The sequence below is a fragment of the Vidua macroura genome, chromosome 18 (assembly GCF_024509145.1).
Source record: "Vidua macroura isolate BioBank_ID:100142 chromosome 18, ASM2450914v1, whole genome shotgun sequence".
Taxonomy (NCBI): Eukaryota; Metazoa; Chordata; class Aves; order Passeriformes; family Viduidae; genus Vidua; species Vidua macroura.
In genome coordinates this window covers 12,925,187-12,949,829 of record NC_071588.1, presented here as the reverse complement: position 1 = coordinate 12,949,829, position 24,643 = coordinate 12,925,187, and the positions used below count along the sequence as shown (strand labels likewise).

General features: G+C 52.0%; 2 protein-coding genes across 10 annotated transcripts in view; one reads left to right on the top strand and one right to left on the bottom strand.

The window, feature by feature from the left end:
- Positions 1-21: 21 nt before the first annotated feature.
- On the top strand, positions 22-22,431 carry LOC128816509 (acyl-CoA dehydrogenase family member 11-like). 6 transcript variants are annotated; one of them, XM_053994182.1, is made up of 16 exons: positions 22-44; positions 1,632-1,842; positions 5,171-5,403; positions 6,013-6,112; positions 7,133-7,250; positions 7,638-7,771; positions 7,871-8,029; positions 8,690-8,784; positions 9,154-9,253; positions 10,209-10,349; positions 10,654-10,746; positions 11,118-11,225; positions 17,085-17,256; positions 17,958-18,024; positions 18,304-18,443; positions 18,732-20,319. In XM_053994182.1, exons 2-15 carry the CDS (start codon positions 1,639-1,641, stop codon positions 18,413-18,415), a joined length of 1,836 nt encoding a protein of 611 aa, XP_053850157.1. In that variant the 5' UTR covers positions 22-44; positions 1,632-1,638; the 3' UTR covers positions 18,416-18,443; positions 18,732-20,319. The 6 variants fall into 6 exon arrangements, with proteins under 6 accessions (XP_053850157.1, XP_053850156.1, XP_053850154.1 ...); XM_053994181.1 differs by lacking the exons at positions 22-44; positions 18,732-20,319 and adding an exon at positions 22,237-22,431 and having other exon boundaries at positions 1,493-1,842; XM_053994179.1 differs by lacking the exon at positions 22-44 and having other exon boundaries at positions 1,493-1,842; positions 19,098-20,319.
- MTMR3 (myotubularin related protein 3) overlaps positions 22,406-24,643 on the bottom strand; it is a 74,104-nt gene continuing 71,866 nt past the window's right edge. For all 4 annotated transcript variants that reach the window (XM_053994173.1, XM_053994171.1, XM_053994170.1 and 1 more), the window contains one exon: positions 22,406-24,643. In XM_053994173.1, the coding sequence (XP_053850148.1) occupies positions 24,472-24,643 (172 nt within the window). In that variant the 3' untranslated portion in view covers positions 22,406-24,471.

The following is a 24,643-nucleotide window of genomic DNA, read 5'->3' as shown; positions in this document are numbered from 1 at the left end:
AGATGGGTTTTACTCCTTTTCTGGGGAGGTTCCTGGGGGGTTTGGTGAGTGGAAGCCCAGGCCCGGCCGGGGTGCACACGGGGCCGGTCCTGCCCCTCACACAGCAGCACCGCGAGGAAACCCTGAGGCCCAAGGGGGGCGGCGGGGCTGAGGCGCGGGAGCCGCGAGGCGCTGAGGGACCCCTGAGGGACCCCTGAGGCGCAGGGGAATGCCGAGAGGCGGGAGCGGCTCCCTGAGGTACGTGGGGTCCCCGAGGTGCGCGGAGCTCCCCTGAGGCGCTGGGAAGCGGTGTGAGGCACGGGCGAACCTCCTGAGGCACTGAGGGGTCCCTCAGGTGCTCCGGGCCCCCTGAGGCGCCGAGGAGCCACGTAAAGAGCTCCCTGAGGAGCCCCTGAAGGACAGTGGGGGGCCCTCCTGGGGCACGGGAGACCCTAGGGTGGTGAGGGTTTCCCTGAGTCGCGGTTTAGACCCGCCCCAGTCCGGCCGGGCGAGTCCCCTACCTGCGCCGCCCACCCTCGGCCACGGTGCCGCCGGAGCCCCGGGCGTGGGCGGTGCTGAGGGCAGGAGGCGGCCGGGGCGGCCCAACCCTTGAGGCGGAGACTTGACCCTGCCCGCACCTGCCCCTGCCCCTGCCCCTGTTCGCGGCTTGTCGCCTCTCCCTGTTCGCGTGGCTATCCCTGCCCTTTGCTCTGCCCCTGTCTCCGTCCCTGTCCCTGTCCCTCCCCATGTCCGTGTCTCTGTCCTTGCTTCTGTATCTGTTCCTGTCCCTATCCCTGCTGCCCTGTCCCAGGAATTCGGGCAGGACAAGGTCCTGCAAAAGCACAGCCATGGCAGGGGTAATAGTGTGGTATCATACTTGTTTAAAATCACTTTATAGTAAAATTATGGGTTTATTAGCAGCATATAACCCCAAAGGAGGTGCAGTTTTAAGTTACTCAAATTCACATTCTTAGAATACTCTGATACTTTTCTTGGGAAAGGGAGACTTAGTATCATCCCAACTCAAAGGCATCAGGGACTTCACAAGGAGCAGAGAATTTTGGAGCCTTTGTCATAACCTAGGCAAGGAGGATGGGTTCTCTATTTCACTAGGGTATTATTTACAGAATAATCTGCCGAAACCATTTCTTCCCATCTCCAGGTAATTTGTTAGCTATCCTTCAGATAAGGAAACCTATTTTTTCCTTTTCATCTCCACTCCAAGCAATTCAGGGGGATGCTCGTGAGAGCACACCCCTCCCTTCCCAGTTCCCCCAGCTCTGGAAATGCCAGTCTGTCCAGTTATGATGGTTTGCCCAGCTGATAGGACAACAAACACACTTGTGTTTTTCCAGACTGTTTTCTGCTCCCTTACCCAAGACCTTTTCCCTAGTTCAGTTAACAACAGCTGCTGGAAAGCTCCTCCCTGAGGGAGGAGAGAATACCTCATTGATTTTACTAGAATAATTTCACAACACACAAACAAACCAGGACTGGTGCTGCTGTTGGGAGAGGAAGGGTGTCTGCAAGTGAGAGCTGTAGGTGTCACCCCCAGGGCTTTGCTGGATCATGTTTGTCTGTCACTTGCCCTGGTGGAGATCCAGTGTCACCTGCAAGTTGTGGCAACCAGGTCACTTTCTGCCCTGGGGCAGGTGCCAAATGCTGAGTATTAAAGGAATCAACACGACCGTGGGGCAGGAGCAACAGACCAGCATGAAGGAAAAACAAGTGTTAGAAGATTTGGAAATGCACCTTGCAAGGAGAGACACGGAGCCTCTCTTCCAAGAGCAGCCTGAGACTGGGAACCAGTACTTGGAAGACACTTTGCTTCAGAGTTACTTGAAAACACACCTTCCTCCCAAGGTCAGTTTGTGTTTCTGTGTGTACCCACCACGAGTCTGCCAAGTCGCTGCTTCAGACTCTGAATTGAACATTTGTCTGAGCCTTTTTGTACCTTTGAGTGTTTAACTGGAGGGAATTTATCAGCATTCCTTAAAACCTCTTGTGTTTGAGGGCAGGGGTGGCAAACACTGCTAGGACACACACAGCAAGTGGCTCAGTGGGCTCCTGGGACTGGGCTGGGTGTTGCAGTGCTGTTTTGGGATTGTCAGTGTGGGCATTTGTTGTCTGGTCATGTAGAGAAAGGAATTTCTGAGAGAGGAATCAGACTAAGATACTTGCAAACTCTGCTTTGTCCTGCCACCTCTCTTTCTGGGGAAAGAGGGGTTTTAAGGAAAATTCCTAAGGACTAGGGCTGTTCTCAGACAAGTACTCAAGAGGGTGGAAAGGCCCCTTGGGGCTTGCTTGCTCCCAGCACATGTTGGTGGCATTTCGTTTCTTCAGCCGGGAAAAGCTCTGTATGGATTTCAGGGGTGCAGATGGGGGTTGAGGCCCCAAGCTCTGGATATCTGTGCTGTGAGCTCCAGTCCTACAGGAACCCCTGGGAGGAGGTGGCTCACCTCTCTGGCTGGCCTCTGCCATCACCCCAAGGACCACAAGTGCTTCGTGCTTTTCAGGGAGCAGTTTTCATGGAGCCGAGTGTGACCTCTCCCCATGATTTATTCCAGCAGAAGCAATGCCACGACTTCTAAAGCCACCAGATGATCAGAGGGGTGGGGACCTGGCTTTCAGTGAGGCTCCCACTTCCCCTGCTTGCTCTCCAGGTCCGTGAGGCCTGGCAGACACAGAGTGGGAAGAGTGTGGTGGCAGTGCTGGGAGCTTGTCACAGCCATCCCAAAAGAGAGGAATGAGGCCTCCCTAAGCACCACCGTGGCCTTCTTGGCAGAAGAGAAGACAGGAAAGGAGGATGCCTTTGGGTAACCGTGTAGGTCCTGCTCCTAATCTGCACCTTCGGAAGAAGCAGGATTCAGGTCTCCCAGAGAATAAAAGGATCAGTACAACAAGGCTGCTTCTGCTCCTTCCCCAAACTGAGAAGAGCAGCTCCAAAATCTCCCAGGGAACCGGGAGCTGCACCTTCCTTTCGTTTCTGCACTCGGTCCCAGCGGGGCAGTGTTGCCTCACTGCTGGAAAGGAGAGCCCGGGCTGCTGCCTGCAGCACCGACAGCCTGCTCTCCATGGGAACACCTTCCTCTCCAGGAAAGCGGCACCCCCTGAAGCTTTGGCTGTCCCACCGAAGCTGAAGGCTGATTCCTGTTGTGCTATTCTATGCCAAACACAGAAATTTTCTTGAAATGGCACAAAATTTTTCTTTCTCTGTTTGAAGGTGATTTAAGGAGAAGACCAAATGAAGCACCTGCTTTTTCTGGGTTGTTGTGAAGAGGGATCTGTCAGGCTTTGCTGCCCTGAAAAATACATCCTTTAATATAAAGGATATGTATTTGCTCTTCTAATCTGCATTAATTTGCATATTTCCCATATCTTTATGCTTGGGACATCATAGGACAGACTAGGGTGAACGAGACCACCCAGCAGCCTCAGCCCTCACCCAAATGATTTTGTCCTCTCCACATCCCAGTGTTCATTCTGTGGAGCACCGAGGCTGCTCTCCGTGACATTCAGCAGTCCCAAGTGTAGGAGTTCTGGTTTTGTTCCTTCATCTTGGAAATAAACACTTTTTTTTATTTGATAATTCAGTGGTTTATCAGGCAGTGTGTGGTCAGGGTATATGAGCTCCCAGTAAAGCAGCTGGGGAGTTTTAGGAAATATGGATGATGGCGAAGGGATTGTTGTATGAATTCCTTGTATGAACTCAGCCCAAGAGGTCTGCTTGTCAGACTCATGTTCTTCTGCCCACAAAAACCCACCAGGTAAACAGTTCAAAGAGTCTTGTGCTTCAGCAAAGTCCATGAACTTTGGATTCCTGGGTTATGCTTTGGAAACAACCTTCAAATTGTTGTCACGGCATGATAAAGATTGGAGGTGCACGCCCATGGCAGATCTGGGTGTGGCATGAGCTGGAGCAGCGGACAGACTCTCATGCATGGTTTTGGCTTGTTTTGTGATTTTTAACACTGTTTCACTGTTCTGCTGAAGGAAAACTGGCTGGTCTGAGCATGGAGACTTCCAGAGTGGCACCTGGAGAATGTGTGTTTGATCCTCATTACACACATGGAATGGCAGATGGAGAAGGGAATAAATCACACAGGGTGTAGATTAATGGAAGGTCAATACAGGGACAGGCAAGGAAAGGAAAAAGCCATGTTTGTATTTCATCAACAGGAAATGAACTGAGTTTATAATTGCACGATTTTGGGCGCAGCAGTTATGGCATTCACCTCCTTCATTATTTTATTGAGAAGGGAACGAGCATCTCTTGAGAGGCAGAGAACAGCAAAAAATATTCCTCTCATGGAAGCAAATCAGGTGATTCTTTGACCCCCAACACAGTCTTGGATGTATTTAGGCTGATGAGGTCCAACAGGGCTGGAGGTTGGGTCCTCCTTGCCTGATTTTAGTCATCTAATATTCAGGTTATTTACATCTGGTTAACTTCACTTGGCTTTGCTCACAGACATGGAAGAGAACTTGCAAAAGGCAATTCCTGTCACCCTGAAATAGGGATCTGAGGGGGTTAGAATTAACCAGTTCTCTGTGAGTGCTGGTTTCCCTCCATTAACTACGGACATGTTACTCCATCCAGGTCAGCCAAACCCAGCAGAAATGAGGGCACATGAATCCTTCAGGAAGGATTCCTGGGTGCAGGGTGGGAATTTGAATCTAGACATGTTGTGAGCCAGGCTGAAGCTGAAGGCTGCCTCACCCCTCCTTTTCTAATCTGACAGGCAGGTAGCTGCTGAGCCCAGTGGAAGTTTTTCTGTACAGATGAAGGCATTCAGTTTTTGGCAGCCTTTTCCCTGGCATTCTTCTCCAGCAGTAAATCATGGAGCAGCTGAGGAACCTCTGGAGACTGTCTCTTCCAACCCCCCTGCTCATGTGCATCTGTGTCATTCTCAGCCTTGACACTAAAGTGCTTCTGTCTTTTGTGAAATGCAGACAGGCTGCCAAAAGTAACTTGAAAAAATGATTTTGAGGGAAAAAAAAGAAAAAGTGACAGTGAAGCACAGCTGTGCCAGCAGAAGCTGAGGGGGCTGTCATGCTGTGTTATGGAATGCATGGAAGGGCCAAGTGGCAAGAGACCACTGGCACTGCAGGACAACATGGTCACTCCTCTGCCCTTCCAGCTGGGACTGAGGCTGAGATGTGCTGAAGGGCTCTCCTTGTTGTTTCACAGGTCCTGGAGGAGGTGCATCAGGACTTGGAGAGGTTTGGAAACCGCCTGCTGACCAAGATCCAACCTCTGAGCTGGGAATGTGAGCTGAACCCCCCCGTGTTCCGGCAATACAATGCTTGGGGGCAGCGTGTGGATCACATCCACACCTGCTCGGCATGGAGGAGAATGAAGGAGATTTCAGCAGAAGAAGGGCTGATTGCTGAGGCCTATGAGAAAAGATACTCCAACTGGAGGTAACTGGGGGAAATTGGGAGGAAGACTCAGTGCCTTCCTGATTATTCTTAGCAAGGTTTATTCAGCGTTTTGCAGGTCTGAGCTGGTTGTGTAAGCAGTAGCAGATGCTGCACGGACACCAGCACACCTCCCACTGTCCCCAGCAGCTCTGTCTGTCCACTGCAATGTTCCACCTCACCAATGATATGCCATAACTAATGGCCCACACTTGATCATAATATTCTTTGATGTCACCTTCCTGATTCTGGGGCCTGGCAGTTCCCTGCACCATTCCAGCTTTGTGTGTGTTAGTTGTAATGCAGCTAAAGATGTGGGATTTCACTTGCAGGTGTTTTGTATTCCAGACCATGAAGACAGACCCACATTTCTTATTGTTAAAAACTGCACAAGCTGCCCTGGTGCTGGCTGTCCCACTGGGACTGAGAAACTCTGCTGCTCCTCTTCACTCTTCCTGGCTGGAACAGTTTTTGCCCTCTCAGAAATAAGTGGCCTGATCCTCACCCATTCTGACTGTAATTTTTCCTTTCTTCCCAGTCAAGATATTTTATCCTCGTGCTGTTGCACTGCTGTGTAACCCATCTGTTTTCCCTCTGTCTCTCCCTCTCCAGCCGCCTGTACCAGGCTGTCAAACTGTACTTGTTCTCAAGCTCCTCTGGAGGTTTCAGCTGTCCACTGGCCATGACTGATGGGGCAGCCAAAGTCATTGAGGTATGAGCTTGGCTGGTCCCTGAGGGCACAGCCCACGTCCGGGCGCTGCAGGTTAGAGGCAGGAGCACCAGCCAAGGATGGAGGAGCACTGATCCATCTGCTTCTGGGCACAGCCCTTCCTTGCTCTGTGACTCAGCTGTGTCTCCCACTGCCTTTCTCCGTGAGGTGCAAAGTCTTTGTGCCCACGCCAACTTTTATTTTCACTGACAGCATTGTGTTCAGTAAGGCCTTTGCTGCACATGGCACCTGTGGCACTGCAGGTAGCTGGAAAGGTGTCCCAAGTGGAAGTGTCCAAGGCCAGGTTGGATACGGCTTAGAGCAACCTGGGATAGTAGAAGGTGTCTCTGCCCATGGCAGGGGGTGACACTGGATGAGCTTTAAGACCCCTTGCAACCCAAATTCTGTTTTTCTGTGATCCTATGAATATATTTTTACTACAAGACAATTTATTTTCCCATATTTGTGTGGAGTGGCAGTTAGATATAATAGGCTAGATCCATACCTGATGTAAATTCACCAAACCACCAAGACTTTACCAACTGGAACGTTTGGGTCTGGATCTTAGTGACCCCCTTTGCGTTGCCTCAGTGGCTCTGTAGGAATCAAATATCCCTTAGGTAGCCAACCCTGGGCATTTTAATTCACCAAAACTTAAAGCAGCACAAGGCAGTTCCCTCTTCCCTGCAGCTCTCTGGGTGCTGGTGACATCCAGTGTACATGAACCTGGCACATGGTTGTTTGAGACCTCTCTCTCCAGAAATCCAAGGGGATAGGGATGCTTAGCACTCTGTGTTGTAACACAGGTCTGCACCTTCTGTCTGCACAGTGCTGCAGCAGCTGGTGGGAGCTGCGCTGGCTCACAGGCTCTCAGCAGCACCTGCAGATCCTCTGCAGTGCAGGACACCCACCTGGCTTCCAGACTGGCCTGTCTGAGCCCTGAACCACACCAGTTAAGGCAACTGTATAATGTCAACTATTGTGTTATGATCATCTCAGTTTATTTTCTCTCCCCTCAAACAGTCACTGGGCATTCCTGGATCTCTGAAAAATGCTTTTGACCGTCTGACATCCCGTGACCCTGAGAAGTTCTGGACCTCTGGCCAGTGGATGACGGAGCGAAGGGGTGGCTCAGATGTTGGTATGTGCTCTGCGGTGGGAACAGATGTGGCAGTGTGAACTGAACACAAAGGATGCGGGGAACCTAAAAAGCCAGGGAGCTGTTTTAGGACTTCAGCAGAAGTCATCCAAATCCTCTGCACAGCTCTGCTTTTTAACCAACAAAAGACCCAATCTCTGTCCTCTTCTGCACACAGAGCCCTTTGTGTTCTTGGCTGAGGTAACTCCTAAAGAACTGGATTATACAAACTGCATTTCTTATCAAGGGTCAGTGAAAGAGATTAACAGCTCACCCATGCTCCATCTTCATAGCAAGAAGTGCCTTAAAGGAGCTGCTGCTTAGGGTAAAATCAGCATTGATTGACACAGAAGTTCCTATAAGACCAGGAAATTTTCTCCTCTTTTTCAGCAAACGGCACCCAGACTGTGGCCAGGAAGCAGCCAGATGGCACCTATCGTCTGTATGGATTTAAGTGGTTCACATCAGCAGCTGATTCTGATATGGCATTAACCCTAGCCAGGATAGCAGATGCTGAAGGACAGGTAAACCAGTTTTGCTGGATGGGGATCCAGGGGAAGGAGCAGGGGCATTCTTTTTCTTCCTTTTGCATTGTAATAAAATCCTCTCTGTGTGCCTTGCAGTGTACTCAGGGCTCCAGAGGTCTGTCCCTGTTCTTCCTGAGAGTTCGGGATGAGGAGGGGAAGCTGAACAATATCCAGGTGCAAAGGCTGAAGGACAAGCTGGGCACGAGGCAGATGGCAACAGCAGAGCTGTGGCTGCAAGGAGCCAGAGCAGAGCTGGTGTGTAAGAGCTCCCCTGCCCTGGGGACTGGTCTGCCATGGCATGGCACTCACTCCTGGGGGTTTCAGCAGAGATCCCAACTGAAAAACTTCCTCTCTTCCACCTCTGTGGCTTGACTGTCCACATCACAAAACGATTCACTGATGGGGCTCTGTGTGGGGTAGAGCTGAGAAGAGTTCAGGAAAAGATGTGAGAAAAGACAACATCAAAAAAAATTTTAGGCTGGTCATTTCTCTAATCCTGGTTCCTGAGCCAGCAGAGGGACAGTTTGTGTAGTGTGCAGGTAGGAGCAAGCAGCAGGGATCAGAACTGATCATGCTGACACGGTCTCCAAAAGCTGCTTCTCTGGTCACAGAAACAGAATCCCAGGATAGGATGGGTTGGAAGGGACCCTAAAGCTCACCTCATTCTGCCCTTGCCATAGGCAGGGACACCTTCCACCAGACCAGGTTGCTCCGAGTCCCATCCAGCCTGGCCTGGGACGCTTCCAGGGATGGGGCAGCCACATCACACCACAGACTTGGCTAAAATGAGACCAATGTATTTTAAAGCAAGCAGGTCTCTGAGTGCCTGGGGGCAGACAGGGACAGAGTGGACAGCCCATGTCCATCCCTATCCAAGGCGTGTGAAAGGCTCCCATCAGCCTTTGTTCCTTGCAGATCTCTGCAGAAGGCCGTGGAGTGGCCGCCATCTCCAACATGCTGAACATCACTCGGATCCACAATGTCATTGGGGCAGTGGCTTCCATGAGAAGGTAAAGGCAGCACAGATCCCCTCAGGGCTGAAGGAGCAGCTGGTCAGGACAAGGGGACTTTGCAGTGCTCGGCATTGAGCCCAGTGTCCCCTTTGTGGGACAGGCCTGGAGCCAGCAGTCCTGGAGGAGTGTGACCTGTGGGTGGGTGACCTGTACAGGACCTGTACAGACCTGTACAGCTGAGCAGGGTTCTTATGGTGGAGGGGACTGGAAGAAATGCTCAGAAGTGAGGCCTGGCAAACACAGTGTGGGAAGAATGTGGTGGCAGTGCTGGGAGCTTGTCACAGCCATCCCAAAAGAGAGGAATGAGGCTTCCCTAAGCACCAGTTGCTGGTGTAACTGTTCCCTGTGTGTGTTCCCATCCCCCAGGATGATCAGTCTGAGCAGGGACTATGCCTGCAAGCGCGTGGCCTTTGGGAAGCTCCTCAAGGACCATCCCCTGCACATGCAGACGATAGCCCGGATGGAGGTGAGGTTTTTGGGAGCCAAGCTGGACCTGTTGGGAAGGAAAGAGGGCAGAGATCTTGTGCTGTTAGTGAGCACTGCCAGCCTGCCTGCAGTCAGATTTAGGAGGCCATTCCTGCTAAAGCAAGGTGGATGCAGCAAGGGAATTGTTTTACTCTAGTGGGATTTGATCTGATAACAGACCTAACTCCTCTGCTGGACTTCAGGTTATTCTAAACAATTACCTGGGAGTTTCCCTGAGAGAAAGGAGTGCCCTTACTATGATAAGCCATGACCTCTGAAGTTGGGTGTTTGCCTCAGAATCCAGGCCTGACACCACAGTCACCTGACTCTTCTCCAAGACTGGTATGGACTCATCCAACTTCCCTGGGAGATCTTGCACCAGGAGATGGGCTGTAAACAGTATTTAAAATTCTCTTGCAAGGTGAGGGAAGGTGGTAAACATCTGCCAAACATGACTTCAGGCTCCAGCATCTCATTGACCTTTCAAAGGGGTCAGAACTCCCCCTTTGAAAGATAGGGCAGATCCTACATTGTCCCACAACACACAGCTCTGTACCCTGATGCATCCCAAATCAAAACTTGCCAGGGAAGTAAGCTGCCCAGGAAGAAATCTGTCACAGACTTTGCAGCTCCAGGTGCTCAGAGGTTGACCATCATCTCACATCCCTTATCTTTTGAAAATGCTTGGATTTGGTGCCTGGATACCTTTTAGGAGCTTTGTTAAGGCTCAAGTAGGTCTGATGAAATGCATTGCCCCTTTACTGCATCACCGTGTCCAAGAGTGGCAGAGAACCTTTAATATTCCATACTTTGTGCCTTGGCTGCTCAGAATCTCTGAAGCTGTGGGTCTGAGCAGGCAGGGGTGGCATTTTACCCTGGAGGCAATCTCATGCATGGAGCCCTGGAGTCAGCAGAGTCCAAGACCCCTGCCAGTGATCCCTGTCCTCTGCTCACAGGTACAGGTGAGAGGGGCATTTCTGCTGCTTATGGAGATTGTTCACCTGCTGGGCCTGGCTGAAACCAACCTGGCGAGTGAGCAGGACCAGCTGCTGCTGAGGCTTCTCATCCCAGTGGCCAAACTGTACACAGGGAAGCAGGTATGGAACAGATTGATTAGCCCAGAGTGTGGAATGTTGGCAGCCACAGAGGTGGGAAGAGGAGTGAGTGACACAGCAGTGAGAGCAGGGGATACCTGCTCTGGAGCCTGCTGCTTCTGCAGGTCCTCTCCCAGTGTCACTCAGGCTTCATTCCCATCTGCTCCTCTTGCAGGTGACAACCAACTTGTCTCAGGAGATGAGCAGGACCCAGTCAGCCCATCCCAGCAGGAGCTGCTGTGTGGTGTGGGAGGTTGGATTTTCCCCTCAGGCACTATGGATCATGCCAACTCTCTGCATTTTGCAGGCTTCTGCTGTGGCTGTTGAGGCGATGGAGAGTTTTGGGGGCCAAGGTTACATGGAGGACACAGGCTTGCCAGTCATACTCCGGGATACTCTGGTAAGAGGGTGGCAGGAGAAGGTCCTGTGTGCCACCAAGTCCCCTGCACAGCACTCTGGTTCTCTGCTAAAGACACACTCAAGGGAGAACACAGCCCTCCCAGGCTCACTCCAGGTGTTGCAGCTCTTCCCTCACTGCCTTCCTGCTGAGCCCAGTCACCCCCAGGAAAGGACAGGATGTGTTCCTGGTGCTGAGGCTGTTCCCTAGCACAGCAATGGAGCTGAGCTTCACTGCTCCCTTCCACTTGTTGTGAAACAAGACATCTCTGGAGATATCTTTGGTATCCCTTACTTCTGCCCTGTGTCTGTTCCCTCACACTCCCCTTCTTTGCTGCAGTCACTGCAAAGGCTCCCTCATGCTCTTCCACACAGGTGCTGTCCATATGGGAGGGAACAACAAATATCCTGTCCCTGGATGTGCTGCGATCCCTCACCAAGAGCCAAGGGCAGGTGATGGCTGTGTTCCTGTCCACAGTGCAGGTGAGGCCACAGCTGCAGCCCTGCTCAGCCTGATCCACCCACCTTGGCAGAGCCTTCTTTGGGGTTTGTGCTCCTGGCTGAGGCTGGCAGGGGATAGGCCAAAACTGAAAGCTTTAGACAAGTATTCCAACAACTGGAATTGTGTCTTACAATTCTGCTCCTTAAATAGCTCTTCCAAAAGCAGGATGCAGGCAGTGGTAATCCTGGGATCTTTGTGCGCTTTCAGCTCAGCAGTGGGGAGCTTGGCACTGTCAGAGTTCCTCAACACAGGTACCAAAATAAGTGTATTTTTAACGTGACTCACCTTCCTGAATACAAAATAATTTTGTGGGTTTGTTTCTTAACTGGAAAATCACCACAGGACTGCTGAATATCGAACCTCACTAGGGCTATTTACTGCATTATGGCTCTCTATTTTTATTCCCTGAAAAGATGGAAAGAGCCAAAGGAATTCCATTTCTGCCTCTTTGGATTTGCTATTCTCTGGCTCTTCTTTTAAAGCTGCTCAGGTGACAGGAGTTCAAAGCAGCTCAGAGTTTTCATGAAGGAGCATCTCCTGGCTTGGTCCATCCCAAAAAGGGGACAGGAGACAGAATCAGAGGGTGTTGTCTCAGAGGTGACATTATTAATCCAGACACAGCAATCCAGATCTTGTTAGCCCAGGCACAGCAAGGGAATCCTGGGCATCTGGAGTGCTGGATTTAGTTGTGTGCAGACTTCACATTCCCACCCAGACCCCGTGAGAAGGGAAGGGTCTGGGACACTGCTCTCCTGCAGCACTGGAGACTGGACAGAGCTTTCCAGAGCCTGAGTAGTTCTCACAATGGCTGCAGTTGGCAACTTGTGTCCCATCTCACCCCTGCAGTTCAGCTGTGCTCTGTACACAGCACCTCTCTGACCTCCAGGGGTGAGGGTCCCCTTGCCATCCTCTCAGACAATTTTTGAGAAGGGAGAAATAGCTCAAACGATTTGGCCACCAAACAAGAAGCCAGATCTTCTCAGGAGCAGGACTGAGCACATCTGCTGGGGGCAAATCCAGTTATTGGCAAACAGCTGCTTAGGCTGACACTGCAGGTAATAGATGGGAAAATAAAGGAGCTGTGGGTAGGCTCTAAAATAATTTGGAAAGAAGCAGCCTCCACAGTCTTACACTGAACACCCCACAGAGGTGCTGTGCTGCACCCTGGAGCAGCTCCGTGGTGCAGCTGGGAGGGCCCCTCCAGGTGCTCAGCAACTGGATAATCAGGGAAGAATTAGGGAGCACAGCGCCGTGAATGCAGAGCAGGGACCTGCAGAGTACTGAGATTCATTAATTAACGAGCTCCTCAGTGCTCCCATCAGTCATGCTGTGGGTGAGGCGGGGGGAGGGGGGTGAGTGCTGGCTTCAAGGTCTCCAAATTCCAGTAATGCCACTGCCTTTCCTGTCCATGTCACACTGAGGATGCCGCATGTCCAGGGAGAGGGGCTGGGTCGGGCTCAGCAGTGTGGATGTTCCAGTTCTGATTAGAACCAGACCTGGCCAGTTTAAGCTTTTCCTTTATGCCTTGGGCAGCAGCGTGCTGGAAAGGCAGTCTGGGAGGGATTTCTGTCTGCAGAGTATTGTAAAATGCAGGCGAACCCAGTGGGAAGAAATGCTGATGTCCAACTCCACTTCAGAAGGCTGAATGATTTCTTTATTATAACTATGCTAGAATACATTAATATACTATATAAAGGAAGATACTAAAACTACAAACCTACTTGTTCTAACTACCATATCTGACTCACTACCAACTCGTGACCCTGTTCTTGAGAGTCCAGACACAGGTGGGTTGGATTGGCCATCAGGCTCAAACAATCCTCACCAGAATCCAATCAAGCAATCACCGCAGGTAAACAATTCTCCAAGCACATTCCACATGAGAAAAACAAGGAGCAGAAATAGAAATTGTTTTCTCTTTCTTCTCTCTGTGCACCTCTATGAAAAATCCTGAGAGAGAGAGAAATATGCTTGCCACAGCAGAATTCTGCAGGAATGTGCTTGAGTTTCTATACCAGAATCAGGTTTTCACTCACAGGTGATAAACAACAACTTTCTGAGCTCCAGGTGTCCAAATTCTTTCAGTCTGTGAGTCTGGTTCATTTTGAAACATCCCTCCCAATCCTGTTTACTGAGGAAATAATTTAACCCATCATAAAGGGGTTTTTACTGCTCCAATCCATTTCCTTTTTATTGATGCACACAAACCGAGTACAATTTATTTTATGTTTGTCCATCAAGGTTCTCAGTGTGCAGGACTTGTGCCCATTGTTAGAAACTTTACAGAAAGCACCATTAGTACGTGTACAGCTCTTGGCTCTCTGAAGGTCATTTCAAGGGTAACTCCAGGTTTTGCTTCTCCTCTATCAGATGTCTCTACTGATGGTGAGATGCCCAGTGTGGCTGGGGCTGTGATCAGGAGCAGGAATCAAGGGTTATAATTATCCTCACAGAAGGGGAAATACAGAGAACTTCCCCATCCTTGCACAATGTGACTATGAGAAGCTGAATTTTTAGGGTTTTTAATACACAGGTGAGTTTGTGACAAACCACCTTGTCTAGAGGTTATGAGTCTGGAAATCCTAGGGAGAAGAATGAGTGTGAGAGACAGGGATGGAATAATTGAATGGTTTGGGTTGGAAGGGACCAAAAAACAACTTCCACTATCCCATATTGCTCCAAGCCCTGGTCAGGGCAGCACACGTTCCAGGTGGTGGCAGGTTGGGTCCGGGACACATCCTGCACCGTCTGGAATTTCAGGAGGCGGCCACAAACTCAGGTCCACAGGCCTCTGAACACAAACACTGGCCCTTTTCCCTGCGAAACAAAACTCACCACCCCAGGTTCCTGATGTCAGATTGCAGGGTGTGCTTGGGACTGGCCTTGGACATTTCCAAGGATGCAGGGGCAGACACAGCTGCTCTGGGCACCCTGTGCCAGGGCCTCCCCACCTCACAGGGAACAATTCCCTCCCTATATCCCATCCATCCCTGCCCTCTGCCATTGGGAAGCCATTCCCTGTGTCCTGTCCCTCCATCCCTTGTCCCCAGTCCCTCTTCAGCTCTCCTGGAGCCCCTTTAGGCCCTGCAAGGGGCTCTGAGGTGTCCCTGGAGCCTTCTCCTCTCCAGGTGAGCACCCCCAGCTCTCCCAGGCTGGCTCCAGAGCAGAGGGGCTCCAGCCCTTGGAGCATCTCTGTGGCCTCCTCTGGACTCTCTCCAGCAGCTCCAGGTCCTTCCTGTGCTGGCCCCAGGGCTGGGGAAGCACTGCAGGTGGGGTCTTACCTGAGCAGGTCAGAGGGGCAGAATCCCCCCCTCTCCTGCTGCCCATGGTTTGGGATCAGTCCAGGACACATCTTGTCTTCCAGTTCTGCTGTGGTGAGAATTTCAGGTGGATACTGCGCAGGGCCAGTCAGTTTGTGTTGTACTAAAATTTTATTAGCTGGAATTTTGAGCCAGTGCCCTGGGTGTACTTTCAAATTCAATTACAATCTGAAAAGTGTCTCTAAAATAGCTCAGGGCACTTAGTTGATTGTTGCATTTGAGTCACTTTTCAGGTGAAATTTGGGCACATCCCAGGACAGGGTCTCAGCACCAGCCCTGCATGTGTCATGCAAGGCTCAGAATCAACTCTTGCCTCAAGAATTTCTGTGTATGGCTGTAATTCAGGCTGTAACTCAGGCTGTAAATCAGCTCTGCAATCTCAGACATATGACAGTGTTTTCAGGTCCTTTTCAGACCACAACCCCAATTTTCAGGCAGCAGGAAACAAATTGAGGTTATTGATGTGGGGCCGTGTGTTCGCTCCAAGCATTGACACAAAATTGTGCTTTTAGCCCTGTTTGGGATGTTCCTCCTGTCACTGTATTTTTAGATACTCATGATTAATCTTTTAAGTAAAAAACACTCTGACCACATTGCTTAGGAGCCAGTGAGAGGAAACAAACAAGCAGCATCTTAAAATTCTTCCATGAAAACAGAGGGAATCAGAACTATTGGAGCTCTGAAGCTCCTTTGATGATCCTTTCAGGCAGTAAGGGGTGGTGGGGCAGTGATGCTGTGTGTGCCTCCTCCCAGAGCTGGAGCAGAGCAACCAGGAGAGAACAGGAGCTGCTCCTGTCTTGAGCATTGCCTGGGAGCAGCTCCCAGCCTCTCCATCCCAAGTGCAAGAGAGAGCATGGAAAAACCTTCCAGGAGATCCAGGGTTTTGGTTAGGAAAGGAATAAGTGAAATTGGAACAAAAAAAAAGTGTAATTTATTGGTGAGCAAAGAAAATACAAGGTCTTTTTTATCCCTTAAGGATAAATGATGCTTTTACATTCCTGACCCATATTTCCAGGTGTTCAAATCCTCCAGCTGTGGCAGTACGTCTGTGTCCCAGCCACAAGTAGCACGTGTTGTCCCCGTGCTCGGCCGGTGCCATGCTGGCTCCCACCCAAACTGTGGGAATTGATGCCTTTGGGATCTGTGATCCTCATTAGCAACAACCTCCGAGCTACTTCAGAACACCTCGTTAGTATTCCATGGGCTTGGAGGTTTATGGGCTTTATGTTGGTGCTAGATTTGTTCTTGTATTTGACCAGCACATGCTGGGGGTGTTTCTGCCCCTGGAGCCCAGAACAGCAGCACTGGGAAGTGTGGAAGTGTGGAAGTCTGAGGTCTGAGCAGTCAGAGAACAAGAGCAAACCTGGGCTCAGCCCAGCCCAGATGGATTTTCTGGTCCAGTAAGAGGAGCTGTGGCACTGAAAGCCTGAGAAACATAAAAAATTCCTTCTGTGTAGCTGTTGCTCACAGGCTTCAGTCTCGTCTGCAGGTTATTGATGGAGCTAATTAATGAACAGCACCTCCCACCATGCTGTGCTGCTCACATCCAGCCTTTGGGGATGCTCTCCAAGCTGATCCCTCAGTCCTGCTGCAGGGAGAGGGGTTGGAGTGAGGAAAGATGGAACCACAGCCCACAGGGCAGGGCCAGCCCCAAAGACAGATGGTGTCCCATCCTTCCTAACAGGGGATAACACAGGAGACACAGATGAACGGTGTGGAAATGCCATGCCCAAAGAACAACAACTCCAGACTATCGGCACAGTATCCTGGTGCTTTCACAAGGGATTTGGGATGTGGCAGAACAGAAGCTCAGCTCAACCAGGGGAGATTTCAGGCAGTGCTGCTGGCACAGTTAAATGCACAATCTTAATCAGAATCACAAAATCCTTTGGGTTGGAAAAGCCCTCTGGGATCAAGTCCAGCCATTCCCCAGCACTGCCAAGGCCACCACTTACCCATGTCCTCAAGTGCCGCATCCACGTGGCCTTTACATCTCTCCAGGGATGGGGACTCCAGCACTGCCACCCTTTCAGTGAAGAAATTTTCCCTAATATACAACTTGAACCTCTCCCAGTGGAGCTTGAAGCCATTTCCTCTTATCCTGGGGCCTTTCCCACTGACACAATTTGCAGAGGAAAACTCCTTTAAAGGTGAATTTTCCTGCCTGGACACAGCTTGAGCATATTTGTGCAAGTAATAATATAACCCTGGGAGAATTAGACCTGATACAGGTACACAGTTAGAACTGGGGATGAAAGCTGGTCCCCACATGCAGCTGGGAAGCCAGAATGAAAACAGCAACATGCTGACTCTGGTCACAGGGAATTCTCCCTCCCCAGGGCAAGGCTGGGAGCTTCCTTTTGGGCACATCCCCTTCCCTGGCTGCTCCCCCTGTGCCAGTGGCACCCACCTGGATCTGAGTTTGTTGTCAGCAGCTGGGTGGGCTCAGGGGCCCAGCAGCCCTTTCCCTGGCACAAGACAAATACACTGGAATTTTTCCTGTGGTTGTTCTCTCTGCAGAAAAAGCTGGAGCTGGCTTCAGGCACTGAGGAACTGTCCCCGGCTGTGCAGCGGGCACGGGAAGCCATCGGGAGCCTCCGCCAGTTCATGGGGGCTGCGGGCTCAGAGCAGGCACTGACCATGGAGCTGGCAGCCAGGGACTTCTCCTACAGCCTGGCACGGATCTACACAGGCAGGGCAGCCACAGGAACCACAGAACCATGGGATGGGCTGGGTGGGAAGGGACCTCAAAGCTCATCCAGTGCCACCCCTGCCGTGGGCAGGGACCTGTCCCAGGCTGCTCTAGCCCTGTCCAACCTGACCTTGGACACTTCCAAGGGTCCAGGGGCAGCCACAGCTGCTCTGGGCACCCTGTGCCAGGGCCTCCCCACCTCACAGGGAACAATTCCTTCCCAATCTCCCATCCATCCCTGCCCTCTGCCACTGGGAAGCCATTCCCTGTGTCCTGTCCCTCCATCTCTTGTCCCCAGTCCCTCTCCAGCTCTCCTGGAGCCCCTTTAGGCCCTGCAAGGGGCTCTGAGCTCTCCCTGGAGCCTTCTCCACTCCAGGGGAGCACCCCCAGCCCTCCCAGCCTGGCTCCAGAGCTGAGGGGCTCCAGCCCTTGGAGGATCTCTGTGGCCTCCTCTGGCCTGGCTCCAGCAGCTGCAGGTTCCTGTGCTGATGGATTTCAGACCAGGAAAGGGCTGGGAATCAGCCATAGACACCTGATCCACACCTGGGTCAAGGGTGGAGCTCTAAAGCTCAGTCCCCACCTTTCATGCTGAAGCAGCTCAGCCTTCAAGCACTGCTGAGGAGTATGCACCCTCCTTTTTTCTGAGCCCTGGGCTGTTCTGGCAGGAACCTGGGAATGCTGACACTCCTACTCCCCCGCAGGAGCTCTCTTAATGGAACACGCGGCTCGGCCTGACGCTTCCTGCACAGATGTCTGCGCTGCCCTGAGGTAAGCACAGCCCTGTCCACCCTGAGTGTTCTGGATGATTCCATGGGCAGTGTCAGAGGCTTTGCTTTGCCTCCGGAGTGTTCCAAGCCCTGGCCATGGCCAGACCCACGAGCACAGCTGGGAACAAGCAGCGGCTGCTCTCAGCCCCGGGGCTTTTCCCTGCTCGGGCGAGCTCCGTTCCCGCACCGATGGGCGGGATCCCACCAGGGCACGGCTCGGGTTGGCACCAGCGCTGTACGTGTGGCAGGACTGGCACAGCCCAGCCCTCTCTCCATCCAGGTGGTGCAACCAGGAGCTGTGTCCGGTGGCCGTGGAGTCAGGGAGGGGCAGCTACGGGGGCGGGGCAGCGCTCCAAGACAGCGCCCTGGTGTTCGGGAACAGCCGGCTCTGAGCGCCCGCAGCCCCGGCAAGGACACGAGGTGGGTTGCAATCCAAAAAATCCCCCAAATCCTCAGGTACCTGCAAATTCCAGATGTAGTGGAATGTCCCGTTTCACAAAGGGCCAGACCAGATCCTTTAGGAGTGTCCCCCACCTGCCCCGGGCTGAAATCCACGGCTTTGAGGTTTCCTAATGCAGACACAGCCCTGAGAGTCACTCCAAGGCGCTGGAATGTTCTCACAGTGTTTTAGGCAAAGCCCCAGTGATAAAATCCAGGCAAGAGCTGGAAGCGGCAGCTCTTCAAGTGTCAACACTCTTCTTTCTTCAGAAAACCAACCAAAATCAAACTGAAAGTTATCTGAAGCTGACTAAATACAGAAAGCCACCATTTTTCCCTGTTCACTTTCCTGCTTTCCAGTGCTGACCACAGACGGCCCCTCCTGGGTGGGGTTTGCTCCAGGGGCAGCCCTTTCCACCCACTGTGGCTGTGAACATTGACCTTCTCAGGAACTGCTGCTTTCTGAAGAAAAAAGGGATTTTTATTCTCTCTGGCCTCCAGAAAGCTTATTACTTTCCTATGCACGTGTCCTAATGATGCTGCAATCCATCCTGACATAAATTCTACACAGGTTTTGGACTCAAATCCAGTAACTCTCCACCTAAGCACTGGCTGTGGGCTTCTCCTTCCCCACAGCCCATCAGTCGACCTGCTTGGTATTGCCCTGCTGGCTACAAGTTTTTAATTAAGAAGTTGTTAATAGAAGAAGAAAGGCACTAATAGACTGAAGACAGCTGGAATTTATAGCTGGGAAATGCTACAGCAGCCAGACACTGAGTGGGAAGAGGGGGAAGGAGCTGTGTGCTGAGATTGGAGTTGTCCAGAGTTTCAAACATGGCAGAGCCAGGAGGAGCCACAAGGGTGGCTCTGGGGAGCTGCAGAGTGGAGCAATCCCAACAGGACACAGCAAGGGAGGCTCCATGGGCTCCCTGTGACCTGGCACGGGGATCACAGGCTGAGCCAAGCAGTTTCCCTGAAATCACCCAAATGCCATGAAGCAGCAGCAAAGGGCTTCTGTTGTCTGTGCATTGCAGAGAATAAAGAACATTTGGGTTTGGAAAATCTCCTACATCATAGAATCATGGAATCATGGAGTGGGTTGGGATAGAAGGGATCTTAAAGCCCATCCAATGCTACCCTCTGCCATGGGCAGGGACACCTTCAACTGTCCAACCTTCCAAGCCCTGTCCAGCCTGGCCTTGGGCACTGCCAGGGATCCAGGGGCAGCCACAGCTGCTCTGGGCACCCTGTGCCAGGGCCTGCCCACCCTGCCAGGGAACAATTCCTGCCCAATATTCCATCCACCCCTACCCTCTGGAAGCCATTCCCAGTGTCCTGGCACCAGGACTCTGTCCCTGCAATTTGGTGTCAGAGATCTCACAGGGGTCAGTGCACAGGAGCTGCTGTGCCCAGTAAATCTCACGAGAATGGGAAAGTGAGGGAGCAACGCAGGGCTCTGAGTGACCACGGCAGAATATCCACCCCCAGCTGTGCCCGTGGGTCCAACAGCAGCAGATGGATGTGACCCAGGAGGGAAAGGCCACGTGCTGGAAGTGTTTGCAGAGCTGATCAACACCTGGGATCCCCTGCTCCCCCTAAGGGCTCATCTCCAACTGCTGCCAATCCAGGCTTCCCATTTTTCCAGCCTATTTTACATTTCTGAACACCAGGATTAATTTTTCCTCATACATGAGCTGTAATTTGCCTAAAAATAAGCCCCTCAAACTGGGAGCTCTGCAGATTCACCAGCTCAGAGAACAAGGGACTCTGAATTCATCACTGTGTAGGAAAATGACGAATTTATTAAGATCTAAGTATTCACTCTGAGGCTACAGCAGAATAAAGACTGTTTCACACATGAAGGTCTGACATTTCCAGTGCTGCTGAACAGCTCTGTCCTCAGAGCTTGGCATGGTTTCAAATATTTCATGTGCTTCAAATAAGTAATTGAGCCTTCAGATGTCATTTTAATATAAATCCCACCCAAAAAGAGGACAATCAAACCCATCACCTGCTGCCACTGCAAGGCCTGAAAATAATTTTGTGACAGATTTGTTAAATAATAAAGTCAGACTTTAGCAGCATTTATAAAATGTCAAAGTCCAAAGAACAGTGAGCTGAAATCCCAAAATGCAACACTGGGAGCTGTGGCAGCTGCACTGCGGGAAGAGATGGACAGCTCCAAGGCCTGGGGAGCACCAGGGCCAGTCCTGCAGTGCTGCCCTTTGCTCAGTGCTGACTCCAAACCTCGTCCTGGGTAATTCCAGGACACCCTGTTCGATAGGCCCTGAATCTGCTCAGCTTCCTGCACATAGTTATTGCCCTTTGCAGCCTCCCAACACCTCAGAACCTCTCCCAGGGCAGGCTTCTTTCCACTCCTGCAGCCTTTCCCAGGTAGCGGAGCAGTTCCCAAACACTTCCTTCCCTGGCAGAGCCGTTGGTTTCCATCCTGCACCTGCCACCGCCAGCGCCCTCACCTGTGCCCAGCTGTGAGAACTGAGCCCTCCCAGGGTGAGACCGCTCCCACCCAGTGACTCCAGTGCCACCTCCCTCTGCCCTGTCAGGGAGGAGGGGCACCTGGGATGAGAGGGGCCCTCAGCTCCCAGTGATTCCTGACGCTGTTTGAGATCCGACTCAGGAGGTTGTTCCACAGCCCGGGGGCAGCACTGAAGCCGCCTATCGCGACAGCAGCCGGTATCCTGACAGGCTCACGGGCTGTCCGGGAGCTGGGACAAAGGAGAGAGGGAAGGAGGCTCCTTAGGAAGAATTGATCACGGGGAAATGAGCTTTGACACCTTCAGCCGTGTCCTCTGGCAGAGCTGCTGCCCCTGGTAGGAGCCCGTCTGCACCTTGGGGAAGCTCAGAACTCTGATCCCTCTGCCGGGGCAGAGACCCACACTCGGCATTTTCCAGATCAGAAACTTCCCGGCAGCGCTGTGCCCGGGGCTCTTAACATCTGCAGCACAACGAGCTCCTGAGAAAGCACTCAGGAGAAATTAAAGTTCCAGGAAATCCCATTGTGAGGTTTAACACTTCGCACGTTCCTTGCACCACCAAACGTGATTCCTGCTTCTTTTCTGCTCCAGATCCCATCAGCGTCTCTACCCCAACCTGGTTCAATTTGATTTAATGAACAGCATCAAATCAAAGGATTTGATTTAATGAACAGCATCAAATCAAAGGTCTTGTGATGACACATGTCTGGCCCCACACCCCTCACGGCTGCTCAGACCCCCAAGAATTCAGGGCAAATCCTCAAATATGTAAGAGACTAAATAAATGATGGTGGGGGGCCTGAGGGGACAGGACTGTGCACAGCTGGAATGAGCTGGCAGTGCTTGGAAAATGGGAATAATCCTTGTGTAGGACAATCATCAGTTGAGTTTTCCACCTTCTGGGACAAAGAGATCTTAAACCTGAGTGAGTTTGGTTTGTTCCCAAAGAGCCACAGCTCCACCATCCAGCATCAGGATAAGGTAGGTGTAAGTGGGAATGGAGCTTCCACTGCCAAACTCCACTGAAAGCAGGGGGAATTCCCTGGAGATCCGGGCTGCTCCTACATTTGGGTAACATCACCAGACTGAAATACCATGGTTGGTCAAGGGGAAAAACACGCTATGGAGGGAGCTGAGACTCTGGCACCTTCCTCCGTCCCAGGAAAACCATGCTGGTTGTGCACACAGAACCTGGCAGGGTGTGTGCATTGTGTGCTTCCCCCTTCCTGGGACTTCTGCACCAGGAAAACTAAGCCTACGATTTCTTCTCTTAAGTTTAGGAGTGACAGTTTGTTGTTCCTTGGAAAGACGCAGCGTGGAACAGAAAGCCAAGGGCAGCAGCTGCAGTCTCCTTTTCCAAGGCCTTGGTGTTCCTGCTAAGCCTCCAATACATCCCCTCTGAGGGACAGGGAAGAAAAATAAAAAATTAGGAAGTGTGTTAGCAAATGCTCCCATGCAAAAGTCTAAACTTTATTCACTTTTATTATTTATATATTTAACAATTCTAAAGTATTTACTTCTCGCTTTTGACAAAAATGAAAAATATAGGAGCACTTTACTCTCTTGCGGAGAGAAGGGTTATTTCTGTACACAGCTACGGAGAGACGGCTTCCTCCTTTACATACAAAGAAAAAATAATATTAATAAAAAAAGTGCTTCATCGATCCAAAAAAGCCTAAAGAGCTGCAAGCTTTTATTCACACTGTACATCCCAGCCCCGGCCCGGAGTGGACCCTCTTGGCACGTGTGGAGGCTCCGGCTGATTCTGCACCCCAAGGTTGAGGTGTCCCCCCACCCCACCCCGGCCCTGCCACCTGCCCCTCGCCACCCCGGCAGGAGCCAGACATTCCCTCATCCTGCTCTGCATGGAACAGCGATGCCTGTGCCTCTCTTCCAGCCCCCACTGCTGGGTTAGGAACAGATCCTAAACGTGCCTTGGCTGGAAACCCCATCCTTCACTTCACGTCCAGTGTCTCTTCCTCTAGACCTGTGCCAGGGAGATCCCAAGATGCTCCGTCCATTCCCAGACCCCTTTCCCACAAGGACGCAGCCTCCTCCTTCCTGGACATTCACGCCAGCGCACAGATCCTGGCAGGGTGGGATGGGCACAGTCCAACCACCTCGGCATCTCCCCTGAGACCCACTGAGCTCTGCCAGATGGTTTCTCCACGTGACCCTCCCTTTGGATGATGTGATTGTGACATTCCAGGGAAGGGAAATGCTCCTTTCCCAAGGTTTCTTGTATTTTGAGCTGTTGTATCTAGAACTCTCAAATACTCCAGCAAGATTCTTGGGAATACCATAGAGAATTTGGGATTTTGCCTAGGGACTGCACTGTGAACAGGATCTACTCTTCCTCCTTGCTGGATTGCACTAAGCAGGATCTATGGGAAAGGAAAAGGATGAGCACCTACCAGTTGGTTACAAATGGATATTTGGGAATTTTACCCTTCAGTGAGGTGAGTCTGATTGGGACAGAAGGAGGAAGGGGAATCTGTAATGTATTTTGGATTGTTTTAAGCTCCTCAGGCAGCTTTTTCCTATCTGGAGTACACTGAACACAGCCTGGGAAAGGAGGAGCATCCCAGGAGGGTGCCCAGCACCAGCGCAATCCACAAAGGCCGAGCCCCGCGACACCGGCAGGTCCCGGCCGCCTTCTGTCAGTTTGGATCGTCCAGTAAAGTGCGAGTGACCAGCCAGGACCTGACCATGGCAATGCTCTGCTCCCAGAGGGACTCACACGGCTGGGGCAAGGACAAGGCAGAGGTCTGCTCCTGTCCTTGTTGGATTGAAGCAGGAATTGCATGGTCAGACGCCTGGCAAGGCCCGGTGTGACGCCTGGCTCGGCTCTCACCAACAGCACGTGCATTCCTGAGCCAGCATTCCAGGTGTTCCCGCTGCGAGGGCTCAGACCTCACGGATTGTGTGTGCAGGTACAGAGCCGCCAGTGCAGGAACCCGACTGAGACCCCCTCGGGCAGCCACTGTGAGAACAGAGAGGGAAAAGGTCTCTGGGGAAGGAGATTCCCACCTCTTCTAGCAGCAACAGGTTCCCAAACAGCAGTTTCGGGTTTGGAATAACAGGAGTGATTGAAAGCACTGGAGGCTGCAGCTATTCAGGCTCTGCACTCCGGCCGGTCCCGCTCCCTCTGCTCCCCGCTCCCCAAAATCCTCGGTCTGCAGCAGTTCCGCAGTGGGACAGATAAATACCCACAGGGATCCTGGCTCTCACCAGCTCCCCCCACCTCCAGGACCCTCCCGCAAACAAACAGATATATTATTATATACACACACACGCACGCGCGGGGACACGGACACACAGGACAGGCAGGAAAGGGGGAAGAGCTGGACAAGGAGAATCCCAGAGTCCAGCGGCACATCCTCGAGGTCAGTCCCGCCGAGCAGCGCCCCACGGCCCGAGCTCCACGTGCAGCCTCCCGGCCTCGGCCCTGGGATCCACGTGTCCGTGGGGAAGGGTCGGCTCGGCTGCTCCCCCGCCTCTCCCAGGCCAGGAATTCAGTTGGACGTGGCAGTGATGGGCTTGTCCAGTTCGAGGTCCAGGCTGGAGCTGCCAGGGTGGAGGCTGCTGTAGCAGGATTTGCAGACTCTGCTGGGCTCGAAGAGCTGCTGGCTGGGAACGGGCACCTTCTGGTTACAGCAACTGGAGCAGAACACGTTGCCACAATTC

Coding starts and splice junctions, on each gene's coding strand:
- LOC128816509 (XM_053994181.1), top strand. CDS start 1,549: ATGTTTGTCTGTCACTTGCCCTGGTGGAGATCCAGTGTCACCTGCAAG. Junction 5,404..6,012: donor AAAAGATACTCCAACTGGAG/GTAACTGGGGGA, acceptor CTCCCTCTCCAG/CCGCCTGTACCAGGCTGTCA. Junction 18,025..18,303: donor GATGTCTGCGCTGCCCTGAG/GTAAGCACAGCC, acceptor CTCTCCATCCAG/GTGGTGCAACCAGGAGCTGT.